Below are 26,132 nucleotides of genomic sequence, written 5' to 3' on the forward strand. Positions count from 1 at the left end.
ATCTGTGGTATTAGATCAGGAGAGTGGTCCCACAGAGGAGGGTGGAGTCAAGACTAGTGGGTTCTCACAGGGGCTCTGTGGCACGGGTGTTATTTTCTTATCTTGGATGGCTGATTATATGGGTGGTTCACTCTGTGATAATTCATTGGGCTTTAAACTTGTTTTATACTTTTCTTTAGTCATAATTTACTTCAAAAGTTTACTTAATAAATTCTTAAATGAACTATGAAATTTCTAAAATTTCTGTAAAAGAAGTCATAAAAAACATGATTTAAAAATAACTTACAAAGTGAAATCAAATTTCCCCCCTATAATCAATATTTTAATGAAAAAAGACTAAATTTCAAAAACTTAATAAAATCATATTTTCCAAACTGATAAGGTCACATATTAAAAAGTATTCTTTTATTTTTATGTCACACGTATAAAACTAGAAAGAGTAAATTTAAATCACCAAGATGATTTTAAGTTACCAATTTCATTTTTTTATAAATTAATATATTTTATTTTGGGGGGGGGAGTGTTTAAAAAGTTAATTAAGCATTCGCTAGATAAAAAATGAAATATGCCTCTTTTGTTGTATAAAATTAGATTCTTTCAATTTTATATTTCAAAAGTTCCTTTTCTTGATGTTTAATAAAGCATAAACATTGTGTCACTTTAAGGCACTTAACAGATGAGAAACAATTTGTAGGTAGCATTAGTGAAAACAAATTAGCTTTTAGGAAAACATTAGTTTGAATACAAGTTTATCTCCTTTCCCTCCCAAAATAAGTAAATTTATTTTCTGGAGAAACTAAACCAGAAAATCTTAGGATTTACAGAGACATAGACACAGTGGAGGTCTGGGCGTGAGGGACAAAAAAATGGGATTGGGTGAAAGTGAACATAGTTGAACACAGCGGATAATATCCTCTTGGTCTCCCGCCCCTATTCTGTTTCCAGAACACAGGAGCTCACAATGACTCTCCTCTAAGCTGCCCACCTCCAAAGGCAAGAAAATCAGAGTCTTCTCTGGAGAAACAGTCTCACTACAGAGACTGACATTGGGTGGGGATGGGGCGGGGAGATTTCTAATAAACAAATCGGTTCATCAGAGGTCACCCTAAAATGGAAGTAGAATTGCTGGATCAAATGGTAATCCTATGTTTTATTTTTAGAAGAACACCATGCCATTCCACAGTGGCTATACCATTTTATATTTCCACTGGCAATGCACAAGGGTTCCAATTTTTCCACATCCATGCCAATACTGTGTATGTGTCTGTGTGAATAACAGCCATCCTAATGGGTATAAAGTGGTATCTCATTGTGGTTTTGATGAGCATTTTCCTAATGATTAGTAATGTTGAGCATCTTTTCATGTGCTTATTGGCCATTTGTTTATCTTCTTTGGAGAAATGTCTATTCAAGTTCTTTGTCCATTTTTGATTTGGTTTGTTTGTATTTTGTTAAGTTTTAAAAGTTCTTTATATAGTCTGGATATTAACCTCTTTATCGGATATGTGATTTGCAATTATTTTCTTTCATTTTGTGGGTTGCCTTTTTATTCTGTTGATAGGGTCCTCTGATGCACAAGTTTCTAATTCTGATGAAGTTCAATTTGTTTTTCTTATGTTGCCTGTGCCTTTGGTGTCATACCCAAGAAATCACTGCCAAATCCAATGTCATGAAGCTTTAGAGTTTCAACTTTTAATTTTAGGTCTTTGATTCATTTTGAGTTAATTTTTATATATGGTGTTTGGTAAGGGTTCAACTTCATTATTTTTCATGTGACTATCCAGTTTTCCCAATTCCATTTATTGAAAGACTGTCTTTTCCTTATTGAATGAAGAATTGCCACCCTTACTAAAAATCATTTTACTATATATAATACATGAGGACTTATGCCTGGGCTCTCTATTCTGTTCAATCGGTTGGTATGCCTCTCTTTTTGCCAGTACCACACTGTTTTTTGATTACTGCAGCTTTGATTTCAGAATGGATTTTTCAATTTCTACAAAGAACATTATAGAGATTTTGGAGGGGGTTGCGCTTAATCTGTAGATTGTTTTGAGAAGTACTGACATCTTAACTATATTAAGTCTTCCAATCCATGAACAAAGAATGTTTTTCCACTTATTTATGTCTTCTTTAATTCTTTTCGGCAATAACTTACAGTTTTCAGTGTACAAGTCTTCCACATCCTTGGTTAATATAATTCCTAAATATTTTATTCTTTCGATTTACCCAAATGGAACTGTTTTCTTAATTTCTTCTTTGGATTGTTCATTATTAGTGTGTAGAAAAGTACCATCTGATTTTTAAATAAGACCTATGTATTACACTGACATAAGATAGATACATCGAAAGGAGGAAAAAAATATTGTAATTTTCCAGAGCTCAAGTTCAATCAGAATGGATATAAACTGCATTTAAACATCTGACACTATTCAATTAGATTCTGAATTTCAAATAAAAAATGCTGACATTTCATATTGTTCAGCATGTTTTACTGTAAGATAAATTTCCATATATCTTCCTATTGACTGCACTTTTCTTATTGCAAATAAAATTTGCTTTAGCCTAAAAAAATCATACCCTGTAACTTACTCCACCAGAGATGAGAAGTATCAACTGAGAATTATCTTTTGCAGCTATCTGATTTCCTACACATTCTTCTTCACATATGTGGGTTTTGCCAGATTCTCTGCCAGTATTTTTACTGAAGCAAAACTCCCTATCACTGGAGAAGTTCAATAGAGATTCTATATAGGGATTTCAACCTGGACTGGGAGAGTGAATGGGATGAATATTTAATGGATTGTTTTAATTCTTTTGCTTCTGCTATTCTAAGATCATAGAATTTGAAGATTCCAGAAGACATTTGGGAAATTTAGAGTTAAATAAAATAACAAAATCAGCAAAACAAAAACAAAAATAATGAAAACTTTTGGCTCAACAATTGCATTAGACCCAGCCAAAGTGGCTTTACTGTAAGCCTAAGAACGTGTAATTTGAAGGTGAGAAAAAAGCCCTAAGCAAAAGTTATAAAATTACTTTTAGAATTCCAATTGCCTACATAAATTCCAGACAAAACTCTGTGAAAAAATTAATTTGTGAGACTTCTTTCCTTCCATCTATCAATCGAAACTTACTGAATCACTATTACAGTCCCAACGTTATGCTAGGCACTGAGGACACAAAAACAAAAATAAATATTCAACCCTTTCTTTTAAAGATCTCACCATCTAAGCTGGTAACATGCAATGTGTGGGGTACTAGAGAGTACCTATCTCACTCTAGGTAGGGGTAAGGTAGTAAGGAAGACGTCAAGAAAGGAAGAGGTCACCCCTGAGTTATATCCTGGAGGATGAACAGGAACTAGAGTATATCTATAATGTATTGGGCATTATGCTGGGTGTTCAGGCTACAAAGATTAATCAGAGAAAGTAGGAGACCTAGGTTAGTAGGAGGAAAAAGCTATAAAAAAACTATTATTTCAAAATAATATTAAATGTTCTATAAGACAGACATATTATAAAAACAGAAGAATGAATTTGATGGGGAAAGGGAACACAGCATATGAAAGGTGGCACACAGAAGCTAATGTCTGAGCTGAATCATGAAGAGTTTGCAGATATTCAATAGGCCAGCAACACCAGGAGAGGGGCATTCTATGCAAAGAGAATAGTATGAGTGATGGAACAAAGGCACAAAACTTGACATGAAAGAGTCTAGCATGAGTAGGAATCTGCATTAGTTTGGCTGAAATTGAAATGTAGGCTATGAAGCAAAAAGAGGGTGGGGAGGGCAATACAGTGAGAAAGGCAGGAAGAAATCATGTTATGAATGAAGCAAGGAGATGCAGGCTCTCATATGGTTATAAAACATTAATAAATTTTTCTAAGAAACTTTTTAAGAATTTGAATGTTAAGAATTTTTCTTATTCATCTGTGAGAACACTTGATACACTAAACATAGTAACTTATTGCAAATACTTTTTCTTAACTTTAATTTTAGGAGTTTTATTCCTCTTTACAGAAGTTTTAAAATTTGATATAGTCAAATTCATTGCCTTTTATCTTTGTAATTGATACCACTGTTTTTATGTTTGGAAAATCCAGTTGGAAGGTTACTGTAAGAAATTTCACAAAAGATCTAATGCAATGTAATATGGGGGCAGAGAAAGAGAACTAAGGTAGATTCAAGATATATTTAGGAGGTGGGATGAATAATAGTATGTGAGAGGAGAGAGACTCAAAGACAAAGTCATTATCTGGAAGGCAAGATGCCTCGGAGGACGACTTTTCAACAAAGGGGCCTCACATTCAGGAGGAATACTAGAAAATCAAGCTTCAACAACAGAACATGCCATATTTGCTCTCTCTCAAGGATTAGAGTTATTGTTTCTAGTTTCTACAGATCTCTTAAGCCCATTGGAAAGTAACTTTTAACACTTCAGTGTATTATAGTGAATATTATTAGTATCTATGACTTTGATAACTTCATTAATAGGCCAATCATCAAAATGAATTAGACTCTAAATCCAGACACTTCAAATGACCATTTCATTTCCCCCTCCCCAAGAAACTCCCAAGTTTTCTCTTTAGAAACACTTTTTAGTTGTTTCAACTTCTCTCTACTTTTTGGTTTCTAAGAGATCATGATGGCCAGACCTTGGCATAACCTTTTGGACATACTCACAAAATTTATGAGAAAAAGTGAATAAAATACAGATATCTAATCTATTTACCTTAGATGTAAAAGTTAAAATAATATAAATTGACTTTGGCTATGGAAAACAGAAAACTCACCTGCGACCACATTCTGAATATTTACCAATATTTTTTAATATTAAGGCAGCTGTTAGTCGGATGTGTTTAGTTATTGGTCCCTCTTTTTCATCCTTAAAAAGAAAGAAAAAGAAAAGAATAAAGATCTAAATCATACAGTGCTCCCATCTATACAGATAAGGCTCCCAAAGCTTGCTTACTGTAAAATCTCGAAAGACAAGGTTTCTTGATCCTCTCCTGAGAGCCATAAGGGCAGCACTGGGATGATTCACAATGGCCTTTTGTGCTCTAGGAGTTGAGCTTGTGCCCCCTACAGCTGGCTGCCTAAATTGATCAGAGAGAGAAAGAGACAGTTAACATGATGCTGCAGACAGGTAGATAGATGATGAGCAACCTGCTAACCCCAGGGTGGCTACTTTGAAACTTTGGATACAGGATGAATAAAAACTCCAGCATTAATGTTTATTCTTTGTCTCAGCCTTGGTGAAAGTACTCTTGCACACAATAGCTGTTCCAATATAGACCACCTTTAAAGTTACTATGCTGGTAAACAAGCGATCAAAATAAATACAACATAAGGCAGATGGAAAAGGACAAGACTGTACTCATAAGTGGGATATAAAACAGAAGCAACAAAGGAAGAAACAAAATAAACTGGTAGATACATATAACATTATGGTGGTTACCAGAAGGGAAGAGGGGTAGTAGGAGGATGAAGAAGGTAAAAGGGATCAAATATATGGTGACAGGAAGGAGACTAGACTTTGGGTGGTATGGGTGATGAGTGCACAATGTAATATACAGATAATGGCATTATAAAATTGTATACCTGAAACATATATAATGTAATTAACCAACGTTAAATCAATATATTTAAAAAATACAAAATAGTATCCAAGTTGTGGAGTTCACATTTTTTAATGTAATGTGAATATGTTAACAAAGAAGAAAATAGGATACAATTTGAGTTGTAAATTATTTTTGCTAAACAGTACCTAAGAGTAAAATAATATTACCTAAAAACTGGTAGAAGTATAGGTCATCCAGGAAAAGATAACCTAATTGGGTAATATAAAATTATGCTAAAAACTATATCTCACACTATTACTTTGTTACATAATCTTATTTTTCATTATTTAATCATTTTAATCCATCCTTTCAGTATAGTTCTACTGTCCTTTATGAAAGAGGTAGAATGGAGGGACTGCAGAGATAGATTTTATATAAAATTAGATTCAAACTAATCTAGATTTCCTTGGCCAAGCAGAAAAAATTGCATCATTATCTGTTGCATTCTGGTGAGGCAGTGGTGGAAAGATCACTGACTTGCATATGAGGAAACCCTGTCCATTTGACACTATAATTAGCTGTGCGACTTTGAATAGTTCGGTTTGCCTCACTGTGCTTCAGGTTTCACATCTGTAAAGTGAGGATATTTCTGGCACTTTTTACAAAGTAAACTAATTCTGAATATTAAATAAAAACATAAAAGCAATCTTTAAATTATAAATCAGTTTATATCTATATGTCTACAGAATAGGATATCTAAACTGTTACTAGATTTTATGTATAAGTGACAAAGATTTCTGATTGATTATAACTGATTTCAAACACCTCTTCCTCCAAACTTGAGCAAAACCAAACATATTCCAACATATTCTTATAATAGCTACATAATATATACAAATTAAATATAGTGAAAATTATAGAAAAAGGTATTTGGCAGAAAAATGACTTTCTATTATCTTTAGGATAAAATTCAAACCCAAGATCATGGCTTATGAGACATTCTCAGCTAATTTACTCCTTGTTCTTTGGGTCACAGTTTAGATGCACTTTTTATCAAAAAGCCATCGCTGGTCCCCTAAACTGGTTTAGGAAAGTATTCACAGCATCTTGCGCGTATCTTCATTTTAGCATTTTCACACTGCATAGTAAGAATTACTTATACCTCTCACTGGATCTCCAGACACTTGAGCACAGCAAAATGTACCTTGGTCACATATACCTCATACTATACCTTAGTGTATAGCACATACTATACCTTAGTGTCTAAATGTTCATTAACAGAAACTGAAAGAATAAAATATGTAAGCAGCCTCTGTGTTCCCATATTTCCACTTCTTCTAGAATATCAGCTCTGTGAAGTTATAGGCTATATCTTGTCTGGAGAATTCCCCAAGTCTGGCACAATGCCCAGTATATTGTAATATCTTAAGAGTGACAAAGTAATTTTTATATTTTGGAAGTTAAAAATATTTAGATTACAGAATCTACAACTAAGGGCCTCACTTAGAAACAGGAGAGCAGATGTTGTGTAATATATTTAATAAGGACCTTAGGGAATCTACAAACAACTCAGAATTTGACTATATGCATTAAAAGTATGTGTTCATGAAACAACAGGTAAATGAATAGCCATATAGTAAATGCAACATGTATACTCTTATACAAGACCTTTACATGCCACCTTGGCTTCCCCTCAAAGGATAACTGTCCTTACCAAATACATATTCAATTACTCTCTCAAAGGACAAAGAACTATATACATAGTTCCAGTTTACAAAACATTTCTCATATATCATCTGTCATTATTTCCATTGATGTGTCTATAATGTAGAATCAAATGTGGGAGGTATAAGGTACTTACAGACCACGTGGTCCAGTCAATATGAAAAGCAATGCCTAGAGAGTTAAACAATTTTAACAGGGTCACGTAGGTGGTCAATAGGAGAGCTAGACTAGAACCCAGGTTTCCAGTCTCCCAAGGTACTAAGTTGCCTTTCACTGTTACTATGTTTTGCTTAGTTTCCTAATTTTTCTTTTTGTATGTACAAAAGGAAGTAAACACATGTTCCTTACTTGGTAGAAGGTTTTTGACTTCCTGCTTGTCCTGGTTCATCTTGTTTTAATCCTGCAAGCAGGGCATCCTTTGAACAGTGCTTATCCTTTGTGAGAAAGAGGAAGTAAAAGAATACGCATCAAGACCTTTAATGCAACTAGATGAGGTATTGACCAAACAGTATTAAGAAAGTGTACCTGTAAGTGGGTAATAAAAGAAAACCTCTGTCGCTGAAAAGGCTCACAACCTTCCCAAAGACACTGCCCTGGATATACATCTTTTCCTCCATGTTCAGTTGCTGCATGGTAGAAAACCTGTGAGGGTGTCTGAAACCACCTACAAAAAATAACAGTAAAAACTTTCTGACACTTGGATATAATCTCTAAAATAGAAATCTTGTTCTCCTAATACAAAAGATCCAGGTCAATATACAGAAATATTAAGCAAAAACAATGCCAGCAAATTTCAAGTTCATTTCATTTCAAAGAGTATTTGAAACTATTTTGAAACAAATTTCTCTGCATATATTTCCAAGTTAAATCTTTCAACTGTACTAAACATCTTTGGTAATTTGTTTTAAGTTTAATATGTTTCATTCTCAATTCCCTACCTTCAATGAAGGTCAGCTAAGAAGCTCTTGAAAGTAAATGAAATATCATTTTAAAGCACAATACAACATTATTTTATAAACAAATACCATACTCTATTGTACTTTTAGAAGCTGCTCAAGCATTTACTAGATTTCATATTATATACAATCAACTCCAGCATATTCAGTATAACAATCTAAATGCTAAACATTCTGGTAAATTTAGTTTTTTAGTTGAATTTGCATTTTGTATGTCTGTACAAGTTGAAGAAGTCATATCTCTCATTTAACATCATATAACCCTACTCATTCACAAACCCTGGGGCTTAACAATACCAATGTCTGAGTGGGTAAGTGGCCAAGTGCACAAACCTTAAGAAAACCAGATTCTTCTCCCTTACGAGAGTACATAGCAATGAGAAAGAATACTGGAATCCAGACAGCACTGAATGTATTAAAAGGCTTAAGTAGTAATTAGTAACTCAAATATTTGTACAATCAATATCTTTAAAGTTTATGGCAGAACTCTTTTAGGATTTGATTTTTTTATAAATGTCATATAAACATGTCTATATCTGAACCAATTTCTGATATGCAATATATAATATTTTGAATTTATTGTCTTTTAGGAAATGATGTATTAAAATTAATTTTAATCAAGAGTAATTAAATATTGAATTATAAAAGATGTCAAAATCTTTATAGATTACTTATTTTACACTATTCATATTCATCTATATGAATACCTACTAAAAGTTTATTGCAAAACTATCTGGATTAGAAGAATATTGTTAAAATGTCCATCGTACCCAAAGCAATCCACAAATTCAATGCAATCTCTGTCAAAATTCTCATGGCATTTTTCACAGACACAGAACAAACAATCCTAAAATCTGTATTAAACCACTAAAGACCCCGAAGAGCCAAAGCAATTTTGAGAAAGAACAAAGCTGGAGGTATCACACTCCCTGACTTCAAACTATATCACGAAACTATAATAATCAACCAGTAAGGTAATGGCACAAAAACAGACACATAGATCAATGGAACAGAATAGAGAGCCAAGAAATAAATCTATGCTTTTATGGTCAATTAATTTACAATACATGAGCCAAGAATATACAATGGGGATAGTCTCTTCAATAAATGGTGTTGGAAAAACTGAACAGCCACACGTAGAAGAATAAAACTGGACGACTATCTTACACTATATACAAAAATTAACTCAAAATGGATTAAAAACCTGAATTAAGACCTGAAATCATAACACTCCTAGAAGAAAACATAGCCAGTAAGCTCCTCAATATTGGTCTTGGTCAGTTTTTGGATTTGACACCAAAAGCAAATGCAACAAAAGCAAAAATGAACACGTGGGACTACATCAAATTAAAAAAGCTGCTGCACAGCAAAAGAAACAGTTATCAACATGAAAAGGCGACATACCGAAGGGAAGGAAATATATGCAAATTATATATCTGATAAGGAGTTAACATCCAAAATATCTAAAGAACTCATACAATTCAACAGCAAACAAACAAACAAACGATCTGGTTAAAAATGGGCAGATGATCTAAAATAGAAATGTTTCCAAAGACATACAAATGGCTAGCTGGTATAGGAAAAGGTGCTCAACATCACAAATCATCAGGGAAATGCAAATCAAAACCACAATGAGATACCATCTCACACCTGTTAGAAGAGCTATTATTAAAAAGATAAAAAATAAGTAATGGCGAGGATGTAGAGACATAGGAACCCTTGTGTACTACTGGTGGAAATTAAATTGGTACAGACACTATGAAAAACAGTATGGAGGTTCCTCAAAAAATTAAAAATAGAACTACCATATGATCCAGCAATTCTACTTCTGGGCATTTATCCGAAGAATATGAAAACATTAAATTGAAAAGATATATGCACTCCCATGTTGACTGCAGCATTATTTTACAATAGCCAAGATATGGAAACTACTTAAGTGTCCATCAATGGATGAATGGATAGCGAAAATGTGGTATATATACAATGGCATATTATTCAGCCATGAAAAAGAATGAAAGTTTGCCATTTACAACAACATGGATAGACCTTGAGGGCATTATGCTAAGTAAAATAAATCAAAGAAAGAAATACAAATACTGTACTGACCTCACTTATATATGGAATCTAAAACAAATGAACAAACAAAAACAAAAAAAACACACCCAAAAAACAAGCATTTTTAGTTTTGGAATTTCTCTTAATTTTCAGTACAGTAGTTCCCCCCTTATCCACAATTTCACTTTCCATGGTTTCAGTTACCAGTAGTCAAGTGTGGTCTGAAAATATTAAATGAAAAATTCCATTAGTTTTAAATTGCATGCCATTCTGAGAAGTATGATGAACTCTCATGCCATCCTGTCCCTTCACTCCCTCCCCAAACATGCATCATCCTTTTGTCCAGTGTATCCATGCTAATAGGCTTCCCACTTTTTAGTCACTTAGTAGCCTTCTTGGTTATCGGATTGTTGGTCACAGTACCAGTGTTCATGTTCAAGCAACTCTTATTTTATTTAATAGTGGCGCCCAAAGTGCAAGAGTAGTGATGCTGAAAATTTGGATTCGCCAAACAGAAGCTGTAAAATGCTTTCTTTAAGTAAAAAGGTAAAAGTTCTCAACTTATTAAGGAAGGGAAAAAAATTGTATGCTGAGGCTGTAAGATCTTTGGTAAGAATGAATCTTCTATCAATGAAATTGTGAAGAAGGAAAAAATATTCCTGTTAGTTTTGCTGTTGCACCTCAAACTGCAAAAGTTTCGGTCACAATATTTGTTATGTGCTTAGTTAAGTCAGAAAATGCATTTTGCTGACTTAACTAAAATAAATTTGTGGGTGGAAAACCTGAAGAGAATACGTGTTCCAACTGATAGCAACGTGTTGAGCCTGACAGCACTGAACCTGACTTCAGCAATGGATCTCCTGAAAGTAGTAACATCACACCATAGATTGCAAGTAAGGGATAGTTAAGCAGATTTAGGAAAATGTTTGGCATTTTATCATCTCACATCATCACAAGAAGAAGGGTGAGTGCAGTACAATAAGATATACTCACAGAGAGAAACCCATTCACAAAACTTTTATTACAATATATTGTTATAATTCTATTTTATTAGTTTTTGTTAATCTCTTACTGTGCCTAATTTGTAAATTAAACTTTATCATAGGTACACACACACACACACACACACACACACACACACACACACTTATATATACATATACATATATACACACACACACATATATATATACACACACACGTGTGTGTGTGTGTGTGTGTGTGTGTGTGTGTGTATGAAAAAATATACTAGATATAGGGGGTTTGGTAGTATCTACAGTTTCAGGAATCTAGTGGGGGTTTTCGAACATATCCCCTGTGGATACGAAGGGTCTACTGTACTCATAATGCTGTTTCATTAATATGACATAAATATGACTGGAGCTCTGTTGTATAGACTAATAAGTGTCACAGGAGACATTTTGTATTGTGTTTTTAAGATTTTACCTAAATCCTATTAAATTACTAATTGAAAAGGTATAATTGTTTATACACACATAGACACACAAACCAAAATTCAAATGTACTATTAGTCACTATTCAACATGTTAGCTATTTCTAAACTATTTTGCAATATATTAAATGAATCAAGTTTATTTACAATATACAAAATTAATAAATTTACCAGACACAAGAAAAAAGGATGAAGTTAGTGTTTCTTTAAATCAATTTTAATTACTAAATATACACACCTGTGTGTGCATGGTTTTAAGACAACAGGGATTTTTAAGTACTCATCACTTTACCTGTCCAACACAGAGTCTATTATTTCCCTCCTATCTACTGCTCTTCCCTTCCTAAGTCTATTTTCTCTCTATTTATCTAACTACATAAATCATACAAATCATTCATGTGATGCAAAGTAAAGTTCTAATATAATAAATAAAGCTAGTTACGATGATCATATATGTATGTGGAAAAAAGTTAAGGTTTCCAAATCCATTAAATGAAGTATCTGGATTTAAATGTTTAAATTAGTCAGACTGCTTATATTTTGGTATATTTTCTTTAAGCCTTCTCCATCTGTCTGTTCGTTCATCTGTCCCTCCTTTCTTCCATCCCTCCCTGTATAAGAGTTTTTAAACAAAACTGGGACTGTGACTAATATAATTTTGTATGCTGCTGCTTCTGCTGCTGTATGGCTATATGTTGCCTTTGTACCAATGAAAAGAATATCCTTCCTTATACTTTACTGCTATCTCCTGAAAAACTGTTGTAATAAATATACAATTTCTGATTTGTACAATGTAAATGGTTGTATCCCCTCCCCTCCCGATGTGCACAACCATAGGTGGAAGCACTGGTTAAATAACATGTCTCTGAAACTCATTTTACTTATTGGTAATCTAGGTTTCAGGATGGTTGTGAGGCTTAAATTTGATATGTCTAAAATTATTTGGCAAGTAGTAGGCCAATGATAAATGAGAGCTAATATCATCGTGATCAGTACTAGTAGTAGTCATTGTGGTGGCACTAGTAACCTCTTTTCACCTTGCCCGTTTTACCAATAATCTGAGACTTTTTCCACAACTATTCCAAATGCTCTCTATTATCAAGTGACTTTCACCATCGCCCACAATTTTATTAATTTCTGCTTCTGAATACATTCTTCATAGAAACTGCTTCAAACTTTTTCACCTTTTGCTCCACTCCAACCTTATCATTTTAGAGCTTGTCTTCCCCTGTGTTAGTGTGGTGTGAGTTTGTGAATTTGGGGACAATATCTTACACTTTTACATCTCTAGGAGCGGGGAAGGCTTATAACTGAAAGAATGTAAGTGTACTCTATTAGGGCTTCCTTTTTCTCTAAATTAAATCTTCTGTCATTATTCATCTTTTCCTTCCCTTGGATCATAGCCAGAAGTAGCCACTATTTCCAGGGTTAACACCTTCACTTATATACTGAATTCTATTGCGTCCTGCCGTAAACTATGCCCTTTTGAATCCTATATTTAAGTGTAACAATATGTATGCTGCTCCAACTAAAAACAATAGAAACAATACTTTTTCTTTAATCCTGTTACTTTCTCAGAAAAGAGGATCTATATTTAAAATATGGCAGAGCAATGCAAAATTTCATTAATATTTAATACATGAATTACAGTAATTATATCTGACCAATGGCCAACTATTTTTCACAGTCATTAGCCATCTTGCAAAGATATATATTATTTTCAATAACATTATTCTATACAATTTGTAATGGCTAGTCTCTTTCCCCTGCTCATTACATAAATAATTACTACTAATGCTCAGGATTAGCTTTTATTCTTTTATTTAAATCCCCTTCAGCCAAATTCTTTCTTCTTTTATTCTAGTGAAAAGCTATTTGGTTTAACTGAACAAATTATTCACATAAGGCTACTGGTGCAAGTTTCCTGATTCCAACTACCCTAAGCCACCATTTAAGGTTAAAACACTTTCTACATCAACTAAAATAAAGCCAACAACTATTAACTTTATTAATGTAATTTATATTATGATTAACACTATCACTTTTCCTACTATCAATTTCTTAAGTTTCATAAACACAGAAGTAAAGTAAATAAAGCACACTTTTTCTACTACCTTAAGATTTTATTATTTAAAAGCCTGCAAACTATGTAAAAGGTTATCTATTATATTTAATAATTCACCACATTCAAAAGAATAATTTAAAAACAAACATCTGTGTTTATAAAGCTAAGATTGTTTCCTTTGTTTTTAAAACATAAATAAAAGGGGTAGTAATAGCACTTTTAGTTCAGATAGTTTCATTTAGAATTTTCTTAGTTGCTCAAGTTCCTGGCAGACTATTTTTCTTTAATGACTAAAAAGTATTCCATATCCCTCTTAATAGCCCTCCTGCTGCAAAAAAATATTTTAACTTGATTTAAAACACATGAGATATATATATTTTTTACAGAAAAATTTTAGTTTAAAAGATATGCATTTAAATGTTAATAAATGCACATAAATGATAATACTTATACATCGAAAATGTACACTGGAAACATTTTAGTTTAAAAAAAGGATATATTATTAGTAGAACAGTTAACTTTTACCTCAACCCTTGACATCTAATTGTTTTGCATATATAATAATCTATGGCAAAAGAAATATCAAAGGAATGCATTATTCTATACTCAAACACAATTTAGTAACAAGCAGCTAAAATTTGGAGTGGAAGATCCCAAATCAACAATCAACAATCTTGTTGAGAGACTAACCTAATTTTATTATGTTCAGTTGTAAAAGTTCAAAATGGAAGAAAAGGTGACTAATTTCACTACTAAAAAAACTTAATTTATTGCCTTAATATAGAACTAACAATAACAAATGCAAACTAGACAGCCTAAAATCAGTACTGGTGTTCCTGGAAATTCAATGTTGCTGGTGCTACAGGAATGAATCCTCCATTCTAAGCTTCTTTGCCACCGTCCAGATTTCAAAGCCACAGGCAGAAGCCACTGACTTACTGATGGGCTTATTTCTGAAAAGGGGGAAAGAAGCAAGTATTCGGCCTTTTTTTTTTGGCTTTTGTAGAGAGAGGTATTTCTTGCTCCCTAATAAGACTCAATTTATGGGAAATATCTCAAACATCGGAAGGGGTTCTAATGGAGGGACAGCCAAAACCAATTGTCTGTGACTCTACCCCCTTTCCTTCTAATAACTGATAATGATAACAATATTAGTAATGTTCATAATAATAAAAAGGATTTCTGTATTTGCTCTTTGATCTCCCAGTACCAACTCCTATTAAGCTCCTGGTCTGTGAAGCAGTCACATATTTGACATTAGCAAAATAGAAAATGTATTCTCAGGAACCTTGTTTAGATATGCCTTTAAAATGTGTATCCTCCATTAAATCTGAATATGGGGATGAAATAATAGTTCACATTTGAAATGTAGTATGAAAGCGGATTTGTACAATTTAAGCATTTCAATGTTATACTTAATACTCTAAACATAATCACACCCATCAAATATATAGATAATAAATAAGCACAAGAAAAGAAACTAAACATCTTTGAATAGGGAAATACAAATTAAAACAGAGACGCAGTACACAACTCAGAATGGCTAAAATCTAAAAAACTGACAATACTAAATGCTGATGAGGATGTGGAGCAAGAGGAACTCTCATTCATTGCTGGCAGAAATGCAAAATGGTACAGCCACTTTTCAAAACAGTTTGGCAGTTTCGTACAATGCTAAACAGAGTCATCACATAATCAAGCAATTATAATCCTAAGTATTAGCCCAAATGAGTTGAAAAATTATGTGTACACAAACTTTTATAGCAGCTTCATATATTACTACCAAAAACCAGAAGCAACCAAAATGTCCTTCAATAGGTGAATAGATAAGCAAAATGGTACATCTTTACAATGGAATATTATTTAGCAATAAAAAGAAATGAGCTATCAAGCCAGAAAAGACATGGAGGAACCTTAAATACATATTGCTGAATGAAAGAAGCCAGTCTTTAAAAGGCTACATACTGAATGAGTCCAACTATATGACATTCTGGAAAAGGCAGAACATAGGGGATTTTCAGGGTGGTGAAACTATTCTGTATGATTCTGTAATGTAGATAATGAAATAATGTATTATCAAAATCAACAGAACTGTATAACACAAAGACTGAAACCTAATGGGAACTATGGACTTTAGTTAATAACATATAAATATTACTCATCAATCATAACATAGGTACAACATTAATTCAAGATGTTAACATTAGGGGTTTCTATGTAAGGAAGAGGAAGTATATGAGAGCTCTCTGCACTATTTGCTCAATTTTTCCATAAACCTAAAACTGTTCTAAAAATAGTCCATTAATTTTTTTAAAAGGATGAATATTATCACGACTAGTATATAACTGTTCTGGAAACATTAGATATTCTAATTGAGTGAGAGGTATATAGAAAACAACCATTAGTTTAAAAATGTAACAGAAGTTAAGATCATTTACGATAGCAACAAAAAATAAGAACCACAACTTAATAAAGTTGCAGAATTTACGTGAGGAAAACATTCAAGCTGGGTATATAAAAGACTATAATACCATGGGCTGACACCTTTTTCTTGTAAGGGAAAAATCGATATTGGAAAAATGTTCACTATCAAAACACAAACAAAAATACCTACTCACTAAAAGCAACTACAATGAAAGTCCCAACATGTTTTTTTTTTTTTTGTGGGGGGATCTCTAAACACGTTCTAAAGTTCATTTGGAAGAACAAATACCTGTTCAGGTACAAAGTCTGAATTATACATCATTTTAATTTCAAAAAGCAGTACAGTGCCTGGTACAAGATATGTGCTTGAAAAGATAATGAGAAACACTCTGAAAAAGAAAAATTAGAAAGGGGAACTTGCCATATCCTACATTAAAATTTAAAGTGTAGATATGGTAAGGACAGAGACCAGTGGGATAACAAGTAATCCAGAAATAGAAAAAGCATATAGGAATTTAGTACATATAAAGGTGGCGATTCAGAAACCTAAGGGAAAGATGAACTTGTTAATATGTTAGCTATTTGGAAAAAAATAAAGCTAGATTCATACTTTACTCTATACAAGATAAGACTGGAACAGTTTGTCTAAGAAAAAGCAAGTAAGCTATCAAAGATTTATATTAAGATCACAACAAAAGAACTTGGGAATCAGTTGAATAGGCCTTCACTGGCCAAAGATGGGACAAATTGAACATCAAGGATATAATAACTGTAATGGATTGAAATAACTCAAGTAAGTTTAAATTCATAAGTCTGTTTATAATGATACTAAAATCAAAAACAAACAAATAAACAAAAAACCAAGCCTTATGGTCACTTTTGTGTAGTGTTAGTCAATAGCTCATTATTTTAAAAATTGATAAATAAGAGAAATAACCAATAACCTAGCCTTTTCTCTAGAAACTATTTCTCAGAGAAATTAAAGAGTTAATAAAAGGGGAATTTTTACATTTTAAAACTCTCAATGAAATAATGGATTTAGGCAATGATTTTCAATGGCTATTTACCTCACAAAAAGAGAGAGAGATGGAAGTACACAATGCCATTTCTAAAACAGGTGTTATAAAAATCAAACCAGAATCTGATAAAAAAAATGTGGACCAACTTATAGAAAATACAGGGTTAGAGTACCATGCCAAACAATACCAGCAAAATCTAGATTGTGATGCTCTACGGGAAAAATGACCTGCTTTTATCAACAAAAAAATTGCAAAGAAAAAGATTAAAGAGAGATGGAAGGATTAAAAGAGACTTAACCAGCTTCTCAATCAGAGGCAATGTCTGAATCTTAGATTCCAATTCAAACTAAATAAACAAAAGGCAGTTGGAGATATGTAAACACTGACTGGATATGTGAAGAACTCATAATATTGAAGAAATTAATGTTATTTTTCTGTAGAGGTGTAGATTATGTGTAAAGAGTAGGGTCCCCATTTTTTAGAGATTACTGATAATGTGATGTAAGAGTTGGTGGCTCATTGAAAAGAATCTATATTATATACAGCAAAGAAAAATTACAAATACAAAAGACCATGTAAAGTATGGTCATACTATATAACTAAAAACAGGTTAAACATATATTAAAAGTCACTTTCAATTCTATAAAAAGAAAAAAGCACACAGTGATTTCAACATTAAATATTAAGCATTTCATAGTAATGTATCAGTGAAGGAAATAATTTTAGTCTAAAGCTTATGGAAACAAGGAAGGTTGTTAATATTTTTGATCTAATGTTAAAGAAATTAGAACATAGCCACTTAGTGGACAATAACTATAACAAGCATTTTTCCCAATTAGAACTGTAGAAACTAAATATGAATAATAAAAGCCGTTACTCACTCTCTTCATGTCCTTATGCTCTTGGTATCTTAAGCTTCTCTTAGTTACCTGGGCATACTAGCTTCTTCTATAATTCCCTGCACTTGCTATTCTGACTAGAATCATTTTTGCATGATAAATGTCTACTCATTAATCAAGACCCAACTCAAAAGTAATGCCTGTTGAAACTTTCTCAACCATCCCAGCATTACATTAACTGTCCACTATGCTGCTAATAACAGTATGAAATGATCTTATTACAGCACTTATTTATACCATAATTTCTTTTTTTTAAATCTGCCTTTCTAAGAGTTGAGATTGATCTTATTTCCAGCACCTAGCACATGCACCCTTCTAGAAGGTGCTCCATAAATATCTGCAAAATAAAACTGAACTTACTACTAATGCAGTACCTAAAAATGGCTCTAAGAAGCCTGTTGAGTCTTATACAGAAAAGACTAACAAAGAAAAGGTACATCATCAAATTTTGTAATAATGATCCTACTAGCAAGATGGAAAACTGCTGCCCATTTACTCTTCCAGTAAATTTTTTTTTTCTTGAAATACTCTAAACCCTTCATGTAAAGCAGCTATTCTTAAACTTTTTAGTCAACGAACAGCATTAGCTAACTACCTACTCCATCGGCTAGTATTTGCCATGAAGGTGGGGGGAAAAAATCTCTAAAATAAAAAAAGAGATGGTTGAAATAAATGAAGGAAAGAATCAGAGACAACATAAATCACGGATTTTTAAACAACTTTGACAAACATTACACGCTATCATCTAGAACACACATAGATATAATATACATATGTAACTGGAAACATTACTGTTACTAACATGATGGAATCTAATATACTTAATTCATTTTTTCACTGAAAAGGAAAACAAGTAAAAACCACTGGTAGAGACTTGCTGAAATGATCTCATGACCCCATGACTGTGGTGAGATTTAAAGTTTGATAAATACTGTCCAAAGAAATTTTGCATAATGTTAACAATCCCTAGGCTATACTGATAGCCTACGATCTTACAACAAATCTGTAATCTGTGCATGAAGTTTACAGCGACTATTTATAAGATGTAATAAAAATTATGAATAGCAAATGTAATTTTTAAAAGGACATAGTAATTTCTGCTATCAGAAAAAGTGAAATAGAATTTTTGATATCTAAAAGATAAAGGTACTAGTCTATTAAAACAAGTACCTTGGAAATGTGAAGTACCTTAGTCCTGGAACTCTAAAAAGTGACAAGGAAAAAGGTCTTGGCTAAGTACTGTTAAAGGAACTAAGATTTTATTTTAACCAATATTATCCTCAAGTTTTCTTTCGAGTTTAAGAAAGCCATGTTTAAGAAGTTCAGTTCTACTCACAGTTTGTTTCAGTTATTAAATTGTAAGATGATATGCCTTTAAAAAGAATTTTCATGGGGTATCCATCCAAAACTCAAATTTAAGATAAGCCATTCTTCCTAATATTATTTTCTACTACATAGAAATTCTACAGCCACCACTAACTTCAAGTCAAAATAAAAAATCTATCTCTTTTCACAGCCAAATATAGAATCAAATTCTTTTGTTAAAAATTAATACTTTCCTATTCCCAATAATCTACCATTAATCAATGATGATCTTTCCATCATTTATACTAATTTCTTAGCTTAGGTGCCACTGGATCTACATAAACATCACTCTTAATAGAAAATATTTTTGCTAAAAGTTAGTGGTTTCAACATTAAATTTTCATAAAACTCTAGATAACAAATTTGAATATAAAACATTCTAAAACAAAGAACATTTATGTATGTCAAATAAAAGTGCCATTTACTTTTTACAAGACTGCCATAGACACATGAAGTTATGTCCAGGTTTTCTTACTGAATCCCCGTGTTGACTAGATGCACTGAATGGAGATGGCTGAGAACTGTTAGGCTGGCTCTGCACTTGAACAGCTGGTGAAGGCGTCATAGGAGTGTTCTGTGAAGAAGCACAACCACATAGTTTGTGAGATGACTCTGAAAACCAAAACTATTCATATTTTACAGTATAAGCTTATAAATTTGATTACAGTGATAGTTATGCACTTCTAACATAAAATTTACATTTGTAGTTTTAATGATTATCTTTTAAAAATAATTTAAAAATTATTTAGAAAGATAACTATTTTTACAATAATATTTAGAAAGTCAGATTCTTTTATTTCAGATGAAACACAGAGGCAAGATCACATTGTTATTTTTATAGAATATACATAATATAGAATTAAGATTTTTTTTATAATAATAAAATTAGGCAGTAAAACAATTATAGATTAAAATGAGAAATCTACTACAAATGTACCCACTTGATTTACTTATATATATTCTTTACAAGAACTACTCAACTGCAAATTACTATTTCTTTGCATAATATTTCCTTTTAGGTTTTTTAATGAATGTGTATAGTAGAAAGCAAAGAAAATTTCAAGAGTTAAAAATGATGTAACCATATAAGTAGAATGTTGTAAACATTACTTTGCAGTAAGCTGTTTTAACTAACAACTTTAGTCTTTAAAACTGCTCCGTTATAACTTTTGATGAATAATAGAAAAGATACTAATTGTAGGTATAGGCTTTTTAAATATAAACTATGTTTTTTTCTATATCCCATCCCTTTCTCTTTGAAAAACACATACGTAAATAATTACACTATAGCTTAAACTAATTTGAGGCAATACATTTTCTTTGAATCCTTAACTCAGATTTCATTCATAACATACCGCAAATGGAAAAATAATATCGAATATTTCATAGAAATGGTAGCACACCATTTTTAAAGCAGTTTAATGAAAATAAATTTAAACTCTGATAAAATATTAAATATACTTGTTCATGTATAATGTAATATTGGAAATAGTTGGACAAAACTAAGTTAAAAATTACTGAAAACTTCAGTTTAAGAGCCATACTACAAAAAAGAAAAACACAAAAAAACCCCACAAACATAAAGTTATAGTATAAAAATGAAAAGAGGAAGATAATAAAATGCTGAAAGTGAAAGTTCTTGGAAATGTGAAGTCATTAGTACTTTTGACCTAAGCTTTAAGAAAAAAAAAAAACACTACTTTTGGGATATGATTGAAACTGTTTCTATAACAGGATCTCACCCTTAAGATTTTATAATATTGTTAGTGAGAATACATACACATGCATGGATGGGATGTGGGCTTCCCAGCTTGACAGATCAGGATGCAAATTTCAATCTGTCTTTTAACTAGTTATATAACCTTGGGCAACCTACTTCTCTTGATCCTCAGTTCCCTCATCTCTAAAGTATAATACAACCTAACTTATGAGATGGTGAGAAGACTAAAGAACTTATATATGGAGAGCCTAACTTTAGATTCTCAATAAGTGACCATTGTTGTTGTTGTTGTTGTTATTGTTATTATTATTATGCTAATAGAGAAGTCCAGAAGGGAAACCATATTTTCGAGGAAAGATGATGAGTTCACTTCGGGGACAGTGACAGATCAAAAACTACAAATGTCTATCAAAAGAAGTGAATGCTGGAAACATGGATCTGACAATCATTCATTTACCTGCAAAGTTTTAAAGGCATAAAAACTGATGGTGAGAAAGCAGACAGGAAAAAAAAAAAGAGGGCCAGAAGGAAAAAAAGGGACAATAACATTATAATCAATCTATCAAAAAAAATTAGCCAAACTGTTCATATGAAATGAAAATATTACATTAAAAACCCAAGAAATTCTACTAAGTGGTAGTACCCAAGAGGATCAGTTGCAGCAAATACAAGTACTGATGAATGACAAGTTACAAATATCTCAAAATTTTAAAGTGTAAATTTGTCAGAAGTATCATACTCCCTCAGAATGAACATTCTGATTCCTTACACTATGACCTTTTAAATTAGCCATTTTATTATCTTGTCATATATTTGTAAATTAAGCTCATTTTTATTTTGATAAGTGCTAAGAAATTTTTATCTTACTTGGTGTTTTCTTTTAATTGTGGAACTCTTACTGGTATAACATAGAAAATTTAACAGGGAAACATTGGTATTTTAACCCAAATGAGAGATGTGGCAAAGATGACTGAAGTTACTCCAAGCTGTTACATTAAGAATAAAAGATAAAGGCAATGTGTAGAAAACTTGTGAATCCTAATTTGAGCAAGTTGTTTAAAAAAAGTTTTTAACACGACTAGGGAACACTAAACATAAATTAAGTGTCAGATAATATTAAGAAATTACTTTTTTTGTTAGGTGTGATTTGGTATTATGGAGGTACATATTTAAAAGTATTTAACTATTAGATAAATATATACTGAAATATTTATTGGTGAAATGAAATAATGTTTTGGATTTACTTTAAAGTACTCTAGGAAAAAAAATGATGGTGGTGGGGAATAGATGAAACTAGAAAGGCAAAATGGTGATAATATTTGATTCTTGGTGATGAATACATGGTGCCTTATTGAGCAACTTTTGTGTGTTTCAAAAAAATTTTTCATAATAAAAAGTAACAAACAAAAAAGAATTAAACAGAGCTAAGTAGATCAATGAAACATAAGGGATTATTTTCTTAAACTACCAAGTTTTTTTCTCACAATAAATATAAATCTAGAAAATATAATCCAAGCCTCTCTTGAAAGAACATTTTAGAATGTAAACAAAAAATTATGTTTGGTGGTAATACCTTTCTTAGTTATTACAATATGCTACTAGTCTACAAATCTGAGCACTAGTACTCTTAAAAAAACATTGAAATGATATTCTCATGGCTCTTGCTAAAATGTTCTATGGCTATGACTAAATGCTGCCCCCTTAAGGCTACAGATCTGCTTCCTGATAAGACTCAGGTAACCTTTTAAGCTCAAATTTCTACATGCCAACCAAATACCAATTTTAGAAATAAAGAATACAGCTATTTTAAATAAATCACATTCTTAAGAGAGAAGATATAGTAGTATACAAAGGAAGGAAAAGATCACGAAGATATCAATACACACAGTGTTATATAATATCATCATACATAAAATACCTTAAATAGGTACATCCTTAAGTAGACTATTTTTATATACAAGAATTTGGCATGTCATCAGACCATGGGATTAAGAGAGATAAGTTATGTTCAATATATGTTTTACATGCTCCTGAAAAAGGCAAGGCTTTAGGTATTTGTAACTAAAGTTTGTTTCATTTCTTTATTTTTATTTTTCTATATGCCAATCTATTTTTATACTTCCAGAATATATCGATTCATGAATAGTGGAAGAGGGAAGGGCTTTCAGAAACAGTAGCCCGTTTCACTTTAACTTGCAAATATAACAGAATAAAAAAAGGCAATTACAAATAAAGAAATTTGTCTTGAAGTAGGTATAATTTATTTTGTATTTGCATATAGTACACAACTATATACTACTTAAATAAAAAATCGATGGTTATATCATTTACTTTTATATATCTTTCTCCTTTATTTGTCTTTTTTTTTCCTGTAAATCAAATTAACAGTTGATTAATGGGAGTGAGAAGGAATAAGATTGAGAAAAGAAAAATAAAATAATGATGGTATTACAAATGATTATGTGTTGGCCATTTTCGCAGGGACATTTTCCTGCAGTCTTTCTACCGCTGGGCATTATGCAAGTGTGGAAGTCCCTTTTTGGGGTCCAGGTGCCTCCTTAATATCCCTAGAGCCTTTGAAATGGTGGAAATAACAAAGTTTGGCTAAAAAGTCACATTTAAAATCCTCAATTTTATCTATTCCATTTAAGGTACCAATTCACATGTAAGATGATGTTAAACCAAAGTCTAAAAACAAAATGTTAAGAATATATAAAGAAATTTAGATTGGGGCTTCTGGTATAGATGGCGAAGTAGGTAAACTCTATGCTTGCCTCCTCCCATGAATGCATAAAAATTACAACTAAACTACAGAACAACCATTATTGAAAACCACCTGAAGTATGGCTGAACAGAAGTCCTATAACTAAGGATATACAGAAAAAGCCACATCAAGACTAGCAGAAGGGGCAAAGATGCAAAACAAGCTGGTCCCACACACTTGTGGCGGTCAAAAATTGGGAGGAATATCTCAGTTGTGGGGTCCCCAGTGAGGAATGAGGGGTTCCAGCCCCACCCAGGTTCCCCAGCTCTGAGTTCCAGTGCCGGGAAGAGAAGTCCCCATAACTTCTGGCTGTGAAAATCACCATAGACTGTGGCTGAGTGAGACAGAGGGCTGCTAAAGTTCCAGACATTCTTCTTAAAGGGACCATGAATTGACTTACTCGCTGACAGACTCACTTGCTCTGAGCTTCAGTGCTGGGAACTTATGAGAACTGAATGGTCAGACTTCGGACAGAAGTACTGGCAGAAGCCATTGTTCCTTTTTTGAGCCCTCCTCTCACTCAGTCTGCACATGCAGGCAGGCTCCATATCTGAGTCTCCATTCACCTGGCTAACACCAGGAGTTTCCCTGAGACCCTGTGTTGCTTTCATGGGCTTTTCAATACAAACAGCCTGTCTTGGCTCATGCTTCAGACTTTCCTAAAATCTCTCAAATGTTCACAAACCCCAAATAAGCAGCATCTGGCCTCGGTGTACCCTGTACCACTTGCTAAGCAGCCCCAAGCCCAGCACTAGCAGCAGCCAACCTCAGTTCATAGCTTGGCCTCTCCCAGGCTTCTCTACCCCCAATACAAGTAGCTCATATCAAGTGGCCCCAGGCATGGCATCAGCTAATGCTGAACTTGGTCTGCAGAGCCCCTCCCAAAAGGCCCCAGAACCAATATGCATGGTGGCTAGCTTCAGACCACACCAGAATACCACCCAACCTTCTCCACAAATGACACACCCAAAGGGCAGACTTGGCAGGCATCAGAGTCCCGTTAACATGAATCCTGCTCCTTAGGGTAAGCCCCTGCACAACAGCTCCTCCACTGGCCTGTCCTCACAAACAAGCAGCCTGAGAAGTGCAGAGAGTCCCAAACAAAAAAAGGCCCAAAGAAAGTGGCCCACACCAAGACACATCCTAATTAAATGCCAAAGGTAAGAGACAGAATCTTAAAAACAGCAAGAGAATAGCAGTTAGTTATCTACAAGGGAGCTCCCATAAGACTGTAGATGATTTCTCAAAAGAAACTTGCAGGCCAGAAGGGATTGGCACAAAATATTCAAAAGAATGAAAAGCAAGAACCTACAAGCCAAGATTACTGGACCCAGCAATGCTATCATTTAAAATCAAAGGAGAGATAAAGACCTTCCTAGACAAGAAAAAGTTCAAGTTCATTACTGCCAAACCAGTATTACAAGAAATGTTAAAGGGATTTCTTTAAAAAGAAAAAAAGAGATCAAAAAATTAAATAATAAAATGGCAATAACTACATATTTACCAATAATTACTTCAATTTGCTGCCTCCCCTTCCCTCACACCTAGATTTGGTATCAACACAACAGTGGCCAAAGATCTGCTGTCTTCACCATTAAGTGCAGAGAAGAAACTCATGCCAAAAGAGTCTAGCAGAGTTGGCAATAGTCACAGAAGGTTCTGGACAAGTAGTAATTAGAAAGAGAGTGAAGGAGAAGTAATCCAGAAAATAGGTGAGAGACAACTGTGAAGTGAACCCCTAGCTCCAGTGGAAATTACAGGATTGTCCTTAAAATCTTTACAGGTTCATTGGACCCTCAATACAGTAGCACTGTTCGTAGAAAACACATTTATCTACAAAGGCATGAAGATGGAATGGTAGGCATTAAAAAGAGAATAGCAGAAACATGACAGTAGAGCAAAGGAATAAAAAACACAAAATTAGTAACAGAACAACTCAAACAAATTGAAATTATAATACCTTTAAAAAAATAAGGATACTAATTCAATACATAAATATTACAAAACACACTTGATAAAATTCTTATGAGGTTCATCTTTTTTACAAAAGTACTTTAAAAAGAGCCAAAAAACACTTGTGTCAAATCAAATACAGAAATTCCCTTTTAGAGTACTTTTAGTAA

At 32.8% G+C, this 26,132-nt stretch overlaps 1 protein-coding gene across 3 annotated transcripts in view; it reads right to left on the reverse strand.

Annotated features, from left to right (window-relative positions):
- ARID2 (AT-rich interaction domain 2) overlaps positions 1-26,132 on the reverse strand; it is a 128,177-nt gene that overhangs the window by 5,379 nt on the left and 96,666 nt on the right. For 2 of the 3 annotated variants that reach the window (XM_039882238.1, XM_039882237.1), the window contains exons 16-20: positions 19,951-20,099; positions 7,815-7,953; positions 7,638-7,723; positions 4,976-5,099; positions 4,797-4,888 (exon numbers count right to left, since the gene is read on the reverse strand). In XM_039882238.1, coding sequence (XP_039738172.1) covers positions 4,797-4,888; positions 4,976-5,099; positions 7,638-7,723; positions 7,815-7,953; positions 19,951-20,099 — 590 coding nt within the window. Of the gene's footprint in view, positions 1-4,604; positions 4,889-4,975; positions 5,100-7,637; positions 7,724-7,814; positions 7,954-19,950; positions 20,100-26,132 lie in introns of those variants that run through there. The other variant, XM_039882239.1, reaches the window with a different exon arrangement.

This window comes from Pteropus medius, unplaced genomic scaffold (assembly GCF_902729225.1).
Source record: "Pteropus medius unplaced genomic scaffold, Ma_sr-lr_union100, whole genome shotgun sequence".
In the NCBI taxonomy this organism is placed as follows: domain Eukaryota; kingdom Metazoa; phylum Chordata; class Mammalia; order Chiroptera; family Pteropodidae; genus Pteropus; species Pteropus medius.